The sequence below is a fragment of the Nylanderia fulva genome, unplaced genomic scaffold (genome assembly GCF_048542155.1).
Source record: "Nylanderia fulva isolate GAGA-0341 unplaced genomic scaffold, ASM4854215v1 Scaffold12, whole genome shotgun sequence".
Taxonomy (NCBI): domain Eukaryota; kingdom Metazoa; phylum Arthropoda; class Insecta; order Hymenoptera; family Formicidae; genus Nylanderia; species Nylanderia fulva.
In genome coordinates this window covers 5,670,144-5,687,536 of record NW_028189409.1, presented here as the reverse complement: position 1 = coordinate 5,687,536, position 17,393 = coordinate 5,670,144, and the positions used below count along the sequence as shown (strand labels likewise).

At 31.5% G+C, this 17,393-nt stretch overlaps 3 protein-coding genes across 10 annotated transcripts; 1 reads left to right on the top strand and 2 right to left on the bottom strand.

Moving 5' to 3' along the window:
• Window positions 1–655: 655 nt before the first annotated feature.
• Window positions 656–3,830, bottom strand: LOC114935274 (Sulfotransferase 2). The gene is given in 10 exon segments (XM_029308049.2): window positions 656–907; window positions 909–1,010; window positions 1,084–1,178; window positions 1,318–1,438; window positions 1,505–1,661; window positions 1,776–1,872; window positions 2,143–2,346; window positions 2,559–2,730; window positions 3,072–3,494; window positions 3,749–3,830. Coding segments are annotated over 8 exon segments (1,020 nt in total). The 5' UTR covers window positions 2,584–2,730; window positions 3,072–3,494; window positions 3,749–3,830; the 3' UTR covers window positions 656–688.
• A 188-nt stretch (window positions 3,831–4,018) lies between these two features.
• LOC114935348 (protein fem-1 homolog A-like) lies at window positions 4,019–11,640 on the top strand. Of its 5 annotated transcripts, none has more exons than XM_029308170.2 (9): window positions 4,019–4,132; window positions 4,933–5,428; window positions 6,148–6,456; window positions 6,763–7,126; window positions 7,208–7,268; window positions 7,365–7,547; window positions 7,673–7,921; window positions 8,236–8,361; window positions 10,733–11,640. In XM_029308170.2, exons 1-9 carry the CDS (start codon window positions 4,124–4,126, stop codon window positions 10,766–10,768), a joined length of 1,833 nt encoding a protein of 610 aa, XP_029164003.1. In that variant the 5' UTR covers window positions 4,019–4,123; the 3' UTR covers window positions 10,769–11,640. The 5 variants fall into 5 exon arrangements, with proteins under 5 accessions (XP_029164003.1, XP_029163999.1, XP_029164001.1 ...); XM_029308166.2 differs by lacking the exon at window positions 10,733–11,640 and adding an exon at window positions 8,444–9,679; XM_029308168.2 differs by lacking the exons at window positions 4,019–4,132; window positions 10,733–11,640 and adding exons at window positions 4,167–4,236; window positions 8,444–9,679.
• Window positions 11,110–16,790, bottom strand: LOC114935347 (protein Skeletor knk). 4 transcript variants are annotated; one of them, XM_029308163.2, is made up of 13 exons: window positions 16,343–16,790; window positions 15,964–16,283; window positions 15,206–15,425; window positions 14,996–15,104; window positions 14,471–14,709; window positions 14,064–14,344; window positions 13,840–13,976; window positions 13,620–13,755; window positions 13,343–13,541; window positions 12,793–12,893; window positions 12,461–12,715; window positions 12,275–12,382; window positions 11,110–12,139 (listed from the first exon to the last, which is right to left on the bottom strand). In XM_029308163.2, the coding sequence occupies exons 2-13, from the start codon at window positions 16,040–16,042 to the stop codon at window positions 11,952–11,954; spliced, it is 2,052 nt and encodes a 683-aa protein (XP_029163996.1). In that variant the 5' UTR covers window positions 16,043–16,283; window positions 16,343–16,790; the 3' UTR covers window positions 11,110–11,951. The 4 variants fall into 4 exon arrangements, with proteins under 4 accessions (XP_029163996.1, XP_029163997.1, XP_085335598.1 ...); XM_029308164.2 differs by having other exon boundaries at window positions 15,964–16,790; XM_085479472.1 differs by lacking the exons at window positions 11,110–12,139; window positions 12,275–12,382 and having other exon boundaries at window positions 12,386–12,715.
• Window positions 16,791–17,393: the final 603 nt, after the last annotated feature.

Below are 17,393 nucleotides of genomic sequence, written 5' to 3'. Positions count from 1 at the left end.
GCGGAAAATTTTCATACTATATGTTCACACATATACAAATAATATAGTCTTTAATAACAATAAAATCTCAAGATATTCTAGAAGTATGTAGTATCGATGCGTATATTACTTCGATCTATATATATATATAGCTTCACCGTCATTCTCCTATAATTTTATAGTATAAATTTGTACAATTTTCGTTAAATATATTATAATATATATAATCACTTTTTAGTGTTTAATATATTTAATATATTATCTTGTGAAATTTTAATATACAAAGATATTACCTATATATATATATATATATTCTATATATTATGTGTGCGTTTTCTTTAATAATAATTTTTATGTCATACCTGTACATACATCCGTATGTATAGAGAAATTAATTATAATGATATTAATAATACATTATATATAGCAATATACAATAATTATAACAAAAAATATTCAACAACGTTTTAATTAAGACTTATCGTATCAATTATAATAAGATACTTACGCTATACGTATTTTTGTGAATACGATAAATGAAATATATATATATAGAATATATAATTATATATATATTATAATTATATATAATTATATAATCGTATAATTAAATCTAAAAATGTCAAAATTATAACAATTTTACATATATCCCCTGAAAATAAGGCCTCTGTATATATCGTGTTCACTGTATATATTTGAAGTATACTTCTTATTCTTCATCAGTTGCAATATTATCTATATGAAATTTGAGGCCGGTTCCGCATAAATTCTTCTCCGTCCATTCGTCGAATCGTCGAGCGAGATCCTCCGACATATAATTTGTCCAGTCGCCGACTTTGCCTTTTCTGATAAACTTGTTATCCGGATCGTCCTCTTCCTCCTTCTTGCTTCCCAGCAGTAGTTCCAAGTTCACCGATGGATTCGTCAGCCATTTTTGAAAATTTTAAATGTTCGCACAACCCGACAATCTGCTCATCCGTCACGTTCTTGCTTAAAAATTCTGCTGTCTTCTTAATCACTGCTATCTGATCCTGAAAAATATAATCATTTTAGTAAGAGACCCATATCGCGATTGCAAAAGCAAATGTGCCTTTTGTGTTTTACCCTTTTCATTTCCTCGTATGTCATAAATAATATGTTATCTTGATCTCTCATCTTCCAAAAGGGTAAAATATGATTCCAAAACGGGCTCAACGGGGCTAAACAAATATAATTTCTTAAATTCCACGCTTTTAACGCTAATTAAAAAAAGTTACTAATTACACATTCAACTTACGATTCTTTTGCAATAAAAACATATGCGTTTCTTATAAAATAATTATAAAATACTCAACGCACTACTATCTTGCAGCATCAACTCCGCAAAGTCGTCGAAGCTTCCCTTCATACCATGGAATATTCTGCAGTAATGATAAAAGCTGACACAGGTATCTTTTGGATTTCTCGCAACATACATTATCTGCAAAGTATCACATTTTAGATAAGGAAATTTACGTCTTTACATTTGTGAAATCTTATCCTCAACCTTTGGCTTCTTCTCACGAAGCTGTGTCGGCAATAAGGCCCATGGCAAATGAGATTTGATATACCGCGGCCTTGGCATCTTTGTTATATTTTCAATGGAATCACCTAGCTTCGTAAACCATTCGTCGTAATTTCCGTTGACCATGACAGCCGAACCTCTAAAAAAATTAAGAAATTTGAAAGAAAAGGATATAAGTATTACGGTTTTTTATGCGACTCTACTAAGATGATTCTATCGCATAATAATTAAAAATTAAATAATTAATTTTTACTCGAGTAAAGGACTTCGCACGATGAAGAGAGTGCGAGCATTCTCGTAATCGAAATCATGTCCAATGCACCACGCCATTTCTTGCGCCCAATGACTGCCTAGAAGATCATTTTATCTTATTAAAACAATATTTAAAAAAACAATTATTAAAAACAATATTTTAAAAAATTAGATATATATGGTAATTTTGCAATACAGAATTAACTATAAAATTTGTATTCTGATTTTCCAGCTGCATATATTCTTTCTAGAATTTTATATAATATATATTATATTATTGTATATACAGGTCTAAAGTGTTAAATTCCTGAAGCAACTTTGAGATTTATAATGTTATGCTATTTTTATAAAATTTTATGAATTATTACCAGTACGAGGATACGAGATCATCCAAATATCGTCCTCGTATACCGTAAAATCGCGTATCTTTTGCGCGTAAAAGACGATCTTCGGTGGCAGTAGGGTATAGCCGGGTACGACTTTCAGGAAACTCGGCTTCACCCCAAACATCTCGTCTAACTTTTCTCCATTCTCGTCCTCCACGATCGAGAACACGAACGACTCTTTGGCCACTGTAAAAAATTTAATAAATTAAAAAAAAAGAGAAGAGAAAGAAAAACTGATGTTACTAATTCGGACACTCACTCGATTCTTATTGAAAGTCGCTATGCGAATTCTCGAATTAATTAATTAAGATTGGCGAATGCAAGACGCAAATACGCAGTATATTTTCACACACACCCGGATGTTGTCGCATACGCGACTTGCAGAGAAATGAACGTACCTTCGTACCCGCGTTTGTGTCCCATGGCCCACTGACGACTCCATGGGTTACTTTTTACTGGTCCTGCTCCTTTTTCCCATTTACGATGAGACTTTCATATATGCTCGCGTCACATAGGATACATAAATTCGCCATATTATTGCATTTGCACATGCATTGCTCCACTTGTACCCTGTACATACATTTAAAGCATATATATATATTTGCCTATTAATTTGTCTATAAATATTTATAGATACATTTTTTCGATTTAAATATTACTGATTTTTCATATAAAATTAATTATATAATTTATATTATAAATTATAAATATAATTTTATATATTATAATTTATTTATATAATTATACATTATAATATATAATTATATTTTATATTATTAATTCGTTCTATTCTTCACATAAAGTAATTAAGAATATATTATATATATAAATTAGGATTTTTTTATCATTTTCATCAAATTCGCGGAAAAATTATCTAAATTATAATATTGAAAGCGTCAAGTTATATTTACCCTTTTTTAAACAGCAATATGATCAAGATGCATCGCAAAAATGTACATGTATCTTTTTCTTGATTCTTTTAACAATATTCATTAGACTAGTTTTGCTCGTTAGTAAACAGAAGTAGAGTTTTCTCTTTTGAACTTTGGACTTAAAATTTATTTTCTACTTGTTTACATCTCTTATTTTTACTGTCTAGATAACCAAGATTCAGAAAAGAGAAAAATAATATAATATAATGTAATATATATATATATTCTTCATCAACCATATATGTGAATTACAAAAATATCCAAAGCATGCGAATGCATTTTCTGCAGGCGCGTTTGAATTATTTGCGATGCGTTATTAACTTTCTCGTCGAACAGATTTCACTTTCGGAGAAAGTTGCCAGCTGCATTCTTATATCGATATACTGCACAATCGGTGCATGCCTATAAAGAACAAATAAACTTATTTGCTTCGTGACAGGTGCACAAAATATACTGTTTTTCAACAACACGACTCATATATACATAACTTCGTACAAGACCTAACCCATGCAATAATATATATATATAGTACAAATTAATACGATAAATTTTCCAGCACTGATAAAAGCGTTAAAGAAGTGTATCGATTTTACTAGATAACAATATAATAATAATAATATATATTATATATAATATTATACAATTTATTAGTCGACCTGTCAAATGCGCACGTCTGTCACCTGTCATCTGTCACGCATCCTTTTCATTTTCCCGATCGGAAGAAACGGAGGGAAGTTTGGCGCGGATCGAATTCGATTCTCGACTCGAGTGCGCAGGCGCGCGAGCTTCTTAGAATGCGTTCGAAAATCCATCGCGATGACGTGTGGGCGGTTGAGGGGCGCTCGATCGACCAATCGGAGCAAAGAGACCTCCGCTCCTCTCGCTTCCGATTGATCGATCGAAAACTACTTTGTTTTAGCAGAATATTCGAACACAGCCCTAATCACGTGGTTTATCGATTGTCATTTACAATAATGTGTTACTGCAACGACTGTTAAATGTCTCTTGTTCGTGCTCGCGAGTGATTATTCATGTCACGGGTGAGTTTTAGGGGTTGCATCTTGCTCCCACTTTTTTTGTGCGACGAGTCGAGATTCACGAATGATTCCATTCGTGATGATCCCGACTTGACGCAGTTTTGAAGGTTATATACTTTATTTGCTACATGACACACACATATATATATATATATATATATATATATATATATATGTATATATATATATATACACACATACACGCTAATAATAATAATGCTACCTTGAAAGAAATAAAGGATTGGTGTATACGTGGTCTATGTCAAATTAATTTGCATACGTACGTAGGATACTTTGTTAGGTTCTGGGCACAGTATATTGATTTAAATATTAGGAATAGGAATAAATATTAAGCATCAGGAAGCAGGGAATGGAAAATATCCATCACAATAGAAGTAGGGAATAATATATATTACTATCTGTTTCTATTGGTGGATATTTTCTATTTCCTGTTGCTATTGCCTGTACTTTTGTATTGTGCAATAAGTCTGATGCTTATTAATATTTATTCCTATTTCGTATATTTTTTTTCTATTATACGCCTTACTCGTTCTTGAATTTTTATATAGTCAATAATGTTTATTATAATAATATTGTGTGCATAAAAATGTATCTATATTATTTCAAAAAGTAGTTAAAACAGATGTCTGATATCTAATATTTAGTGTATTTTAGCAAATTTCTATATAAATCTATATAGAAATTCTATAGAAATTTCTATATAAATATTTTAATATAAATCTTTCTATATAAATGTCTTTTTAAATCAATATTCTTAGAGACAAATAAAATTCTCTTTTCAGGTTGAATCGGAAGGAGCACTGCAACGTCTGAATCGTTTTGGAAAGTGGGCAGTGTGGATTAGCAATAATCGTCGTTGGAACTTTTCTATGGATCAATTATTCTTAGATCTTATACACGAATGTAAATATGTGGCACCAGGAGCACAGTTGACCTATGGCTTGAGAAATCGTTTGGAGAAATACAAAAGAGAAGTTCGAAAGGTAATTGTGTCTCACATGAAAGATGGCTGTGCTCCGTTGTTTATCGCCTGCAAGAGGGGACACGTGGACATTGTCGAGTATCTTATAAAGAAATGCGACGCAGACATCGAACAAAGAGGAAGATACGAAGTACCCGATGATAGATCGGTTCACTGTGTCACACCATTATGGTGTGCCGCGGTATCTGGAAATTTGGAAGTTATAAAATGCCTTATATCCCATGGAGCCGATGTGAATGCAGTCTCTGATTCTGGATCTACTCCTGTTAGATCTGCGTGCTTCATGACACATATGGGTAACAAATTACATGTTAATTATGCATTTATACATAATTGATGGGACAAACAAAGAAACAATTGTCACATTTCTTTCAAGAACTTCCACATGATATGATCTAGACCATGTATTTTAATAAATATTCAGATTATCTCATATTAGAAAATATATAGACAATAATAGATAATAATATGTTGTAACATATTATATAATAATATGTTGTAATAAAAACAAAGATGTGTAAAGAAAAAAAAATATTAAGTAAAAATAATGCAGTAATAATTTGTGATAGAAAAATAAGTGAATATTTTAGAATTAGATCTATGTGTATTCTTGTTAAATTGAAACAAAAATATAATCATATGTAGATGTAGGTCAAATCTATATGTGCCAAGATTTAATTGTGCAATCATTTATTCTTTTGTGATGCTTATAATAGTTATAAATTTTGATTTGTTTGCGCTCTTTGAAGCTTTTTCTTATTTTTTTTTTCATTTTTTACATCAAACACTCAATGTACACAACAAACAATACATGAATGTTATGAGTTGTGAAGCACCTTGTAGATAGGTCGAAAATATTTACTCATCACTTTGAAAGTGGGAGTGCTAAGCTAACTAAGCTGTATTTCGAACGAAACGTTCATTCTTGTGCTGTAAATTAACAATCGCACAGGTTTAACTGTCGCGAAAAGATCTCGAGTGCGCTACAAATATAAATCATATTTTTATTTTTCAGACATTGTTTCGTATTTAGTGGAGAATGGTGCCGATATACTAAAAGCAAACTACAACGGTGGAACATGCTTGATAAATTCCATACAAAGTGTGGAGTTGTGCACTTTTCTTTTGGAACACGGCGCAGATGTGAATGCCACGGATATTCAGAATAAGACTGCCTTGCATTACGCCATTCAGGAGCATAGATTTTTAACCACCAAACTTTTCTTAGAACATAACGCGGACCCTCATCTCAGGTCTCGATATAACGATGATGCTCTTCAGACTGCCTGCCTTAAAGGGGCCATTCAGATATTCGAATATTTGGGTAAGAATGATTTGATGTAATATTGCAACGTAGTTAATAAAGATACAGATTTATGAATCTTGAAAAATAGTGGAAAATAATAAGTAAACCCCTAATTATAATTAACAATAGTATAATTGAATAAATATAATTTGATTTTTATATGGATATTTTTAAACAAATTAAACATTAGTAGATTAATATAATAATTATAATAATAATATATAGGGTGTATAGATATGATGTTTATAGATAAAAAGAATAGTAAATATATAAGTAAAAGAATAATAAACTTATACCGATTAAAAATCACGATTTATGATTTAGTGGAGAACGTATCATATTCCGCGGAAAGATTGGCAGATGCAAACGAGCTGATGGGATCCACATTCTTTGACGATCACAGCGATACACATACGGCGTTACAATATTGGAGGGCAGCGATGGCTCTCAGAATAGTCAACTCTAAGGACGGAGTGCCTTTGCCAAAAAGACCCGTGTTACTAAAACGCGAGATTTACAAAAACGCCGTGGAATTTTCAACCATGGAAGAGTTAAATGCCATTTCGCTCGACTTAGACGCAATAAGAATACAGAGTTTACTGATCTGCGAAAGAATATTAGGCCCGCATCACAAGGATACTCTCTTTCGGCTGATGTTTAGAGGTGCATCGTATGCAGATTCTTTTAGGTACTTAGATATTCATCCACTTTCTGAAGAAACGTATTTAATCATCAATATATTTTAATATCGTGTATCTTCTTTTTTTAGATATCAACAGTGCATAGATTTGTGGCATCGAGTGTTAGAAATTAGAATCGAAAAGGATTCGGTATGTAAAATATATTAAATGTTTAATACAGTTATATGCGTATTAATTTTTTCAACTATGTATGAAAAATTAATTCTATCGATGTCTTTTCTATAGATTTTGTATGCAGATACATGCTTTACTGCACAAGCTCTTGTAAGGCTTATGGTGGATTTAAATGAAAAAACATTGGAAGTGGTACATCGTAATCGACAAAAACATGAACCGAGATTTTGCGATGTAGTAGCGATATTTAAATTACTTTCTAGCCAGCTAACAGAAGCTAAAGAATTATTGGAGGTGCGTACGATTTGCGCATATTATACAAATTATATATATTTTAAATTATAATTATATTATTATATATAATTGCAATTGTTGGGCCTATGAGTTGATTATATTAATTATATTATGTCATATTACAGAAACGTCCCGTGCATAAAAGACAGAGAGACAGTTATGAACGTATTCTAAAATGCGTGACGCATCTTATTTATCTCTTAGTAGAAACAGCGAATTCTGACGAGGAGAAAGCTTTAATGCACCAGCTAGTCCATGGTTTAGTAAAACAAAATCCAAGATCTGTTTATACAGAGGATACATTGCTTCATCTTTGTGTCTCTAGTTTAAATACAATCAACTCTAGTTACTTTACTTCTGCTGATGATGTACATGTAAGTATGAACTTTTAGTTCATGTGTATCAAGAGAGTGAAAACTTTATGATTTATCATATTTTTGAAAATCTTTTTCTTTTCAATACGAATTATCTTTATAAATAAGTATAAAAGCAACTTTAATTCAATAAATATTAATTTTTTAATTGAGAAGTACAGTTCTATTTGTATCTTTAAAAGTTAATATCTGAAGAGTTTAATTTTTAATTGTAATAGTAAAAACTACTGTTTCGCAAATATTATTGAAAAATTGACTACATTATTAGATAGTGAAATAAAATACATAAAATACATCTTGATGTATATTTTCAGACCATATTTCCTCGTTTGGATGTTGTTAAATTGCTCCTGGATTGTGGAGCATATATTGATGCTAGGAATACATTACGGTCGACGCCTTTACACATAGCAAGTAACGCATACAATTTTCACAATCCTGTAAGTATACTTTTCTTTATATATTTTCTAGAGTTTTACCAATCGAGCATTACGACTCACATTAAGAATTTGTTTAAAACAGCTGATAAAATTGCTGTTGGATTATGGCGCGCACTTAGATACGCCAAATAGGGCGGGAGATACACCAGTACGATTAATATCCTCTAATCCGTTAAATAACGTGAATCTTCTTAATTATACTAGTCTTCAGTGTCAGGCCGCGCAGGCTGTTTGTAAATACGGAATCTGTAGTGCAGAATTGCCTATTACATTACGTCATTTTCTGGAACTTCATAGAGAATGATACCGAGAATAATTTTAGTAACAATAATTCTCAAATTATATTGTAGATGCTTTTATTGAGAGAATAATTTTCCAACATATTTTGTCATAATTCCAAAATGTATGACAATATTAAAGAATTCATGTGCAATGATGAACAATTATATATATATATAAATTTATAATTAATATTCATATTCTTATTATATGAGCAAATTAGATGAGGCATTTAAATATAACACAGTATAAAATAACGAAATATATATACACTAATATATCGAAACTTTAATTATAAAGAAAGTACTATTTTTAAAGTGCTAACTATACTGTTAACATCTTGCTATTAAGAAATTTATTAGTCAATATTGGTCACGCAAGATGTTAATTATGATATAAAATGTAAACGCAACGGAATGCAGTTTTTAAGGCATCAAAAGACTGAATGAGAAGAGATTGCTTCTATAAAAACTAATTCTCTCAATTAGATACTTTGCAATATATAAAACATTGTTTTTTTAATGCTTCTGTATAGCGACTCGTATAATTTAATTAATTAATTATAAGTATTGAAAGTTCTTGCTACACAACTTTTTGAACTATTACAAATGAAAGAAATCTATATTATTGCACACACTGTGCTGCTTATAAAGTAAAAGAGATGGCACCAATATGATATTTTGTTACAAGAATATTGGGGGTCTTTTTAGTTTTTCTCAAATTCTTTAACTTTTTTCTGAAAAGATATTACAAACAATAAGTTTGCTGGAAAAAAGAATATTAATTATGGAAGAAATTTTTATCAATTGTCAGTTGTCACCGTGAATTCGATGTGGTACAAGTAATTCAGTCGGAGCTGTTGGATTATAAATACGCAAAATCAAAAATAATGTTAATTCTTTCTTCAATATTTCAGATAGGTATTTCGAAGATACTTTAAATCGAATTTGAATTTAATTGTTTTTTTTAAGTTATATAATGATTTAGATTTATTTTTCTTGTCTACATTACTCCGAGAGGTAAAGGAAACTGAGGAATTTAGATCTCAAATACGAGATTGTTCTTTAAAGTCTTAGCAATGGCTAAGCAAATTTCGTGCTTCGTGCACATATATAAAATGGCGAAAAATTAAATTTTCATTGTCTTCGCGCACGTAAATCCGCGGTGGGCTCATACAACGAATCTTATCTTTCTAAGTTATTATTTAATATAGCAGAGCTATATATTATCGTTGTTATAATGATTTAGTTTTAACTAGAGTCCCTAAAAGTAAAAATCTAGACAATGTTCTAGTTGAAAAATGGCGTCCATTCGCGAGTAAACACAAAAACAGATATCTATACACTACTAAGAGATTTTCAATCCAAAAAAGCCATTACATCTGTAGTTCTCACTTTATATGTCTAATATTATTATAATATTATTATTATTCCTACTTTTAATATTTAATATTTACTCCTTTAATATTAATATTTATTATTTAATATTTAATATATTAATATTTAATATTTATATTATTCACAGATGTCTATACACTATTAAATTGTTAACAATTCTGGCGTTTGTGCATTCGCACGTCATTCACTTTTAAGATTTGTTATTTTCATGTTTTGGTCTTCATTTTCGGTAACTTCGCCATTCTGTTTCTTTTCGATATTTCTTGTTCTTGATGCTCTAATTATCTGAAATTTGGCAAGTCTTTTCTTTAACGATTTTTTGATGAATTTGTGTGATCAAAAGGATCATTTTTCTAGAAGGTATTGTCATTTGCACGTGGATTTTCTAATTTTACAAACAATTTAATTATATATATATATATATATATATATATATATATATATATATATATTAACATAATCGCAGAAGCAATTTGATATTTCTTACTGCTCTTGTTTTATGGTCTATAACATTTAAAGTTGAGCAATAATTATTCTCATCTATTTGAGTCCGTTCCTGACAATTGATAAAAATTTCTTATAAGTACAATAATATTTTAATTTATTAATTAATTTATTTGTTTTAAAAACTATGTTAAAAATAATCGAAAATATTGACTATTATTGCACGTGATGTTCTTTTATATTTATTACAGATTTGTCTAATGAAAAGAAAGTGCTGCAAAACATAATGCTGTTTTTATATTTAATTTTCTGGTGTAATCAACAGATGATTTATCACAAGAAACATTTAATAATATATTAATATAAGATATAAAGGCACTTTATAAATACAATTTTTACAACAATGGCTACTAGAATAAAATCATTGGATTGCACTAAAAGTATTTAATAAAATCTTTTCATTACACAAATATATTTGATATTTATTCATTTATCTCTATAAAATACTAAATACTTGTGAATACACACAGGTATGTGTATGAGACATGTATTTAGTAATTAAATTTATTGATTCTCATCAAGAATATATTAATAACTTTTATTGTTTATTGTTTAGTGACATGTTTTTGTTTTGTTTAGAAAAAATTCACATGCTTTGTTAGATAAAAAGATTACATATATGTGTAATATCTGTTTGAAGAATATATGTACAGTTATGTGCAAAATAATAGTACCGTTGAAAAAAATGAGGGGAATTTGTATATTTCCTCTACCATCAAAAAGTGATTATTAAATCCTGGTATTCGTCAGTTCGTTCGAAAACCACAAAAGTCAAAATTTAATCCTAGATATGCCAGTCAAGACAGTTAAACATGGCAGAGGGAACATACAAATACTCCTCACTTTTTCAACCGGTGCTATTATTTTGCACATACTGTATATATATATTTTTTAAAAAGAAATATTTAAATTAACACTCGACATTTTATTTATAGCATATACATATAAATATTAAGAATATACTTTTTTTTACATCGATCTTCTCACTGTAACACAAATATGACGCGTTGCGTATGTACATATCTAATGTATGTTGTCTTTTATATGCTCACGATATCTTACTTAATATATGAAATAAAAGAATATTGCAACAACTTAATTTCTTTTATTCGCTTATTTTTTTTAATAGATAATCTAACATTTCTTTCATAGTATAACAGAATAAACAGATGATTTTATTATTTTAATTTTTTATTAAATTACGCACAAAATTTGTATGTATGTGTAACGCAGCTTATTGTAGGAACTATTATATTAAGTGCTTAATATAATACAAGAAAAGCAGTACACAGTGATTTATATTAAAATATCGCGATATACATCCTAAACTAACGAATCCTGATTTAACGTATCTTTCCGTAAGTTGAAAAATAATTTGATACAATTTTTTTCATGTATTATTACCTAACTTTATGAAAGATGAAAAAGGACAGTCATAATTGCGACGAGCAATGATAATTTATGTGCGATCGCACTACTTTTTGTGTAAGAATCAATTACGTGAATCTTATATCCCATATTTGGGTGTGTGAACGAATGATAATAAACCAAATCGGGCCATGATGAGTTCGGAGTCACTGTCAAAGTGCCGCCGTCTCCTAAACAAGAGAATCATTTTTATTTAAGATATTATTTAAGATTCATTTTTATAATATAACAAAAAACACGAACTCTGGTCAGTTTAAACTTAATGTAACGCGAAAGGGTATTTACTTGAGAAAAGCAGCCCTTACCTGGCTCGCAGGTTTGCAATAGGGTCCTGTTGAATTTTTTAAACGACGGAAAAGTATCGTCCAGTCTTCTATCTCGACCGTTATGCTTACTTAAACAAAGCGGCCCGACTGAAAAAATAACATTTGTATAAACGCAAAATTCACGTAATTTGTATAAGAAAAGGAGTGAATGTGAAGTCTACCAACCCGCGGTCGGTCGCGGTCGACCTCTCCTAGTCAATTCAATTCCAGCCAACACCCTGATCTTACTTTGGGCAAGATCGCTGAGGGTGTCGTATCCTCCATGAGGCTCATCCGTTATTATTAAAGGATGGTACAAGTCCGCGCTGTGCGGATTGTTCCCACCGTGAACGCGAAAGCTGTATGTCAATCCACGACGTAGGTACAATTCGGGTATCAGCGCGCCTTCGATGTACCAGGCAAGACCCACCGATGGTTTCCCTGGAAAGAAAAATTGCTTTGTTCAAGCGATGTATTGTAAAATAATATAGCTAAGAATCTAGGATCCATGAAAATACCCGTGATTCCCTGATATCCCCTTTTCCCTCCGGAAGGTCCGATAGTTGCTCTGAAAGTTCGAACGCTTCTGTCAAATATTTCTGTTTTTTGCCAAGGTTCTCTGGAAAGGGAGCGAGATTAAAATCGACAATCGTAATTTGATTATATAGGATGTCTTACATAAGGTAGAAAATATACAAGCAGATCTTGTTATTTGGAAACAATTTTTCCTCAGCAAAAATATTGAGGCATTTAATAATTTTCGAGTTATAAGCGATTGAAAATAAAGGGTTTTTTGCAAACTAAACCTTGTGGAAATAAAATATTAACAGAACCACATTCTCCTATTAATTTCAAGTAGAGTTTACTTTAATAAAACTTTAGTTTGAGGTTTAGTTATAAAAATACATGATGGCAAAAATTAGGAATATGCAAAAATTATGGCCTTCCTCGACAGTTTTGCTGAGGAAAAATCGTTACCAAATAATGAAATCTACTTATATATTTTTGGTGCGACAAATTTATGTCAGACACCCTGTATAAAATAAAACATGAAACATTAGTAGGTACTTTTGAGAGAATTTGCCGCTGCTCTCCGTAAAATCAATACAAGTGTTCTCTGGATCCTTACGATTTAATTCGAGTACCACATCATTCCTCGGATACAAATCGTGAAAACTTGGTTCGTTATTGGTCTTATCGAGTCTGCCCAAGGCCCAGACCACGTATACCGGTTTATCCACAGGGAATTCTTTGTCTCCGGGATCGGCTGCAAGAATATAATGTATCTACAACATGCCTACATATGTGAGAAACACGCAATCTCTCTTCTTTGTATGTGACTCACATGAAATAAGTGTACGTCTATACGTAATAATGTTGAGCCCGTTCTCCCTTACTGCGGTGTAGAGCTGATTGCTATCCAAACCGCCGACAAGCTCGTCTCTGCAAACGCCTTTGTACTGACCGAGAACTTTCCCACACTGGAATCATTAAGGTATTCATTAATGTACTGTTTCATTCCTTTTCTTCTTTTGTAGAATCATATTAAACCCTGGCTTACGCACTGGCGCCTTTGCTGTAATGTTGTAATCCGTAGCATATCCACGGGTATCATCCATATATGCAATGGCTACATCCGCACCTTCCATTCGACTGGAGTCTTCCGAGCCGGATAATCCAAAAGCCATATACTCATCCTCGGCTGAGAATGCGAAAATAATTAAAATTTATGCTACATTTTTTTTAAATAATAAAAATCCATGTATAATTTTGCGCCACGTATACGTACCGACTTGACCTACCAGCTGGATTGTGATCTGCGGACCGAAGATTTCCCAGGCAACTTGATATCGTTTGTGCAGCTGGACGCAATTCGGAAGGGACTGCGTTTGCTTGGTAACTTTGATCAACGACGGCGGTACATTGAGTCCGTCGGGTATGATCACAGAACCGTAATTCGATTTGGTTTTTACGTCAAAAATACTTATCCAATCTATGTTGAAGACCGTCATATCGCCTGGCAGTTGCAGTATGACGTCTTCGTCATTGTACACTCTAAGAGAATCCATGCTAAAAAAGTGGATAAAAATGATCTCTTTACATTTTAAAATGCACACTTTGAATATATTAATGTATTCGCGACAAAATAATGTATTTTAATAGATTTTTAAAAATTATAATTTTATATTTCCTTACTATCCATATTCGTCGGGTACTTTCTGACCCTTGCTGGATGGTTGTGGACCAAGACCGACCCAGAAATATGTGTCCGCACCTTGTCCATCGTACACGAATTGTGGTATGCTGATAGTTTTTGAGTCCAAAATCACGATGGGTCCTGACGAGACGTTGTGAGATCTTCTCGACAGCTGCGATATCTTCTGAGGCGTTGGTGGATCAAACTCTTCCGGAATATATACATCACCGAAGGCGTTCTAAAGTTAGAAAACTATTTTAGCCCACTAAAGTGACACCTTAATGTCTCGTTGAAAGAAAAGATTTCAAAACGATAATAACAAATAATATCCTGATAAATATACATCATTCAATGAAAATGTTATTGAAGTGATATCTAAAGTAAGCTTCACAGGAAGTATAAAATGATCCTGTAATTTATTAGATTTTTTACATTGAACATGTGTTACGTTTAAATTAAATAGATCTTATTATTGATCTAGCAATAGCATGAAATTATAAGATATATGCTCTTAGAAATGGTACCTGACTTTGTAAATCGTACACTGCAAACCATTTGATGTCTGTTATTTTCTTATTCTCCGGTAGGTTGAGTGTAAAATCCCGGTTGAAATACCGATCCAATACATTTGTCCTAAACAACAAGCAATTATTAGAGTTGAACACTGAATGATTTATGCTCGAATCTAATTTCGAGATTCTTTTTAAACATTTATAGAAAGAAATACAGCTTACTTGCCCCACTCATCGGGAACGATAAATCCTTGCGGACCCGGTCTATTTGATGCCCCCGCCCAGAAAAACGTGTCAGCTCCATTACCATCGTAGTTAAAGGAAGTTAATAATAAGGTGTACTGATCCACAGCCCAAACGTCACCAGAAACTTGATGATGATACGGATTTAATTTTCCCAAATATTTTCCCTTATACTCTCCATTATCTTCTTGCGCATAAACTATCATACATTGAAATATTTATTAGACTTAACAAATGTATAGCATAATGAACAGATATTTATAAATCGGCAGCATTTCTTGTAAAAAAAAAATAATAAGTATATATAATATTGAGAGATAAAAATTTTTTTAAGTCGCAATAAATAATATCTGTAATATAAATTAGTTTATATTCGATATATAATATAAATTACAAAATTATAAAAGAGAATTTTATCTTTTATCAAAATATTTAAAAAAAGAAAATGTATTAATTATAATATAATTATCCTGATAAAATTTATCTATACGTTTTTATTTGTTAAGTGTGTATAATATTAATTTGAATAATTCTTTGAATAATTCAAATTTCAAATTTTAAATTCTTATCATTTAATTTAATTATGTATAGACTTGTTATTCAGGTGACATCGATGCCGGATGAAGCGATGTTTTTCGAAGAGATATCGATGCTGGATGAAACAATATGATTTTTAAAAAAATCTTCGGGCAAATACTTATTTTCGTACACAATATACAAGATCTAATAATAATTACCACAGGAAAATAGCAGCAAACATCCTAAAAACGTCACGGAAGTACTCTTCGTTCTTTTCGTTCTCACGACACTCGCCATCGCTTCATTTTCCTCCTAAATGCTGGAGAACATGTCGCTGACTTTTCTAAAGAGATGACGAAGAAACCCTGAGAGAAACTGACGGAACGGACAAATCATCGACGAATTATGTGCAACTGGTAGCGATCCAGCGCTCATAATCAGGCGAGTCCGAGAATCGAAAGTCCGATGAATAAGTCCGATATGGTGTCACGGATAACGGGTCGGAGCGATCGCGAATAACGGCGATGTCTTGCGTGTTCTGTATATGAAAAATATGATATGAATTCGTGGAGAACACTACTATGTATATAAATGTACCTCTGACACGCCGTCGTCTCTCTCACGGCGGAAGCGCGACTGGAAAATCGGCCTTCACGGAACGCGGTTCCACGCACAAGACCGACTTGTACATTCCCCGAGAGAAAGTATGCGCTCGTTTGCTGGCTTGGGAACACCGGGGGGACCAGTCGATGCTGAAATGAATCTGCTGCAACCGATCGCGGTCACTGTCGCCTTCCTGGAAAACCAGTTCGCAACAATGGCTAGGACCGGAGAGACATGTCCTTCCGATTAATTATTCAATTCATTATATTTTCGGTTTTTTTCCATGCTACTTTTATACCCGGTCCTACTCTACTCATTAAGAAAATATATAGATTAACAAGAGATTAATTAGTTTCAGAAGTTTTGCATATTTTTAATTTTTTTATATGTATAAAAAATCACAGATGAATCAATACAATTATATATATATATATAAACTATAAAATATATCTATTTGCTGTCAAATAAGAAAATATAATCTAATTTAAAAATTTTGAAAGTCCTTGCGAGTTTTCAAAATGTTCGCCAATTTCGTTTATATGCAAAAGCGAAAAGTAATTTAAGCTTGTGGTCAGAATAATAGAAAGTTTTGTTCCATTTAACCGCGTTGCGTTACACTTTTCGAATGTAGAAAGAAACAAGTGTGTTTATTCGCGATTTTGACGAAGTATATGCAAAAAAAATATTTAATGAAAAAGTAGTAATTAAAAAAAGGAAGCAATTAATTTTATTTTTCAAATTAATATCTAAAAATAGATATTTTGTATGCATGTGTGTGCAAATTTTAAATTTTTCTCTAAAAGCATTAATATCGAAAACTTGCAAAAATGAAACAAAAAGTTAGAAATAAATTGAAATTAATTTGTTCAAATTTCTCTTCATGTTTGAATATCTTTTCTTCTTCCCTACGTGTGGTTGTTTGATCGATTAGCATAATATATTTCATATTATACAACAATCATGTCGCAGATACTCCGACTCAATAACCGAGAAAGATCAGATAAAGATAGGAAAAATAATACCAGTCACTTAATCAAATTATCCT

Bases quoted from the DNA above. Each gene is read 5' to 3' on its own strand.
- LOC114935347 (XM_029308164.2), bottom strand. From the start codon at position 16,042: ATGGCGAGTGTCGTGAGAACGAAAAGAACGAAGAGTACTTCCGTGACG. The intron at 15,426-15,963 runs GTAATTATTATT...AATGTATGATAG, and splicing joins TTTGCTGCTATTTTCCTGTG to TTTATGCGCAAGAAGATAAT. The intron at 13,542-13,619 runs GTGAGTCACATA...ATATTCTTGCAG, and splicing joins TAGACGTACACTTATTTCAT to CCGATCCCGGAGACAAAGAA.
- LOC114935348 (XM_029308166.2), top strand. The intron at 7,269-7,364 runs GTATGTAAAATA...TCTTTTCTATAG, and splicing joins TTAGAATCGAAAAGGATTCG to ATTTTGTATGCAGATACATG. The intron at 7,922-8,235 runs GTAAGTATGAAC...GTATATTTTCAG, and splicing joins CTTCTGCTGATGATGTACAT to ACCATATTTCCTCGTTTGGA.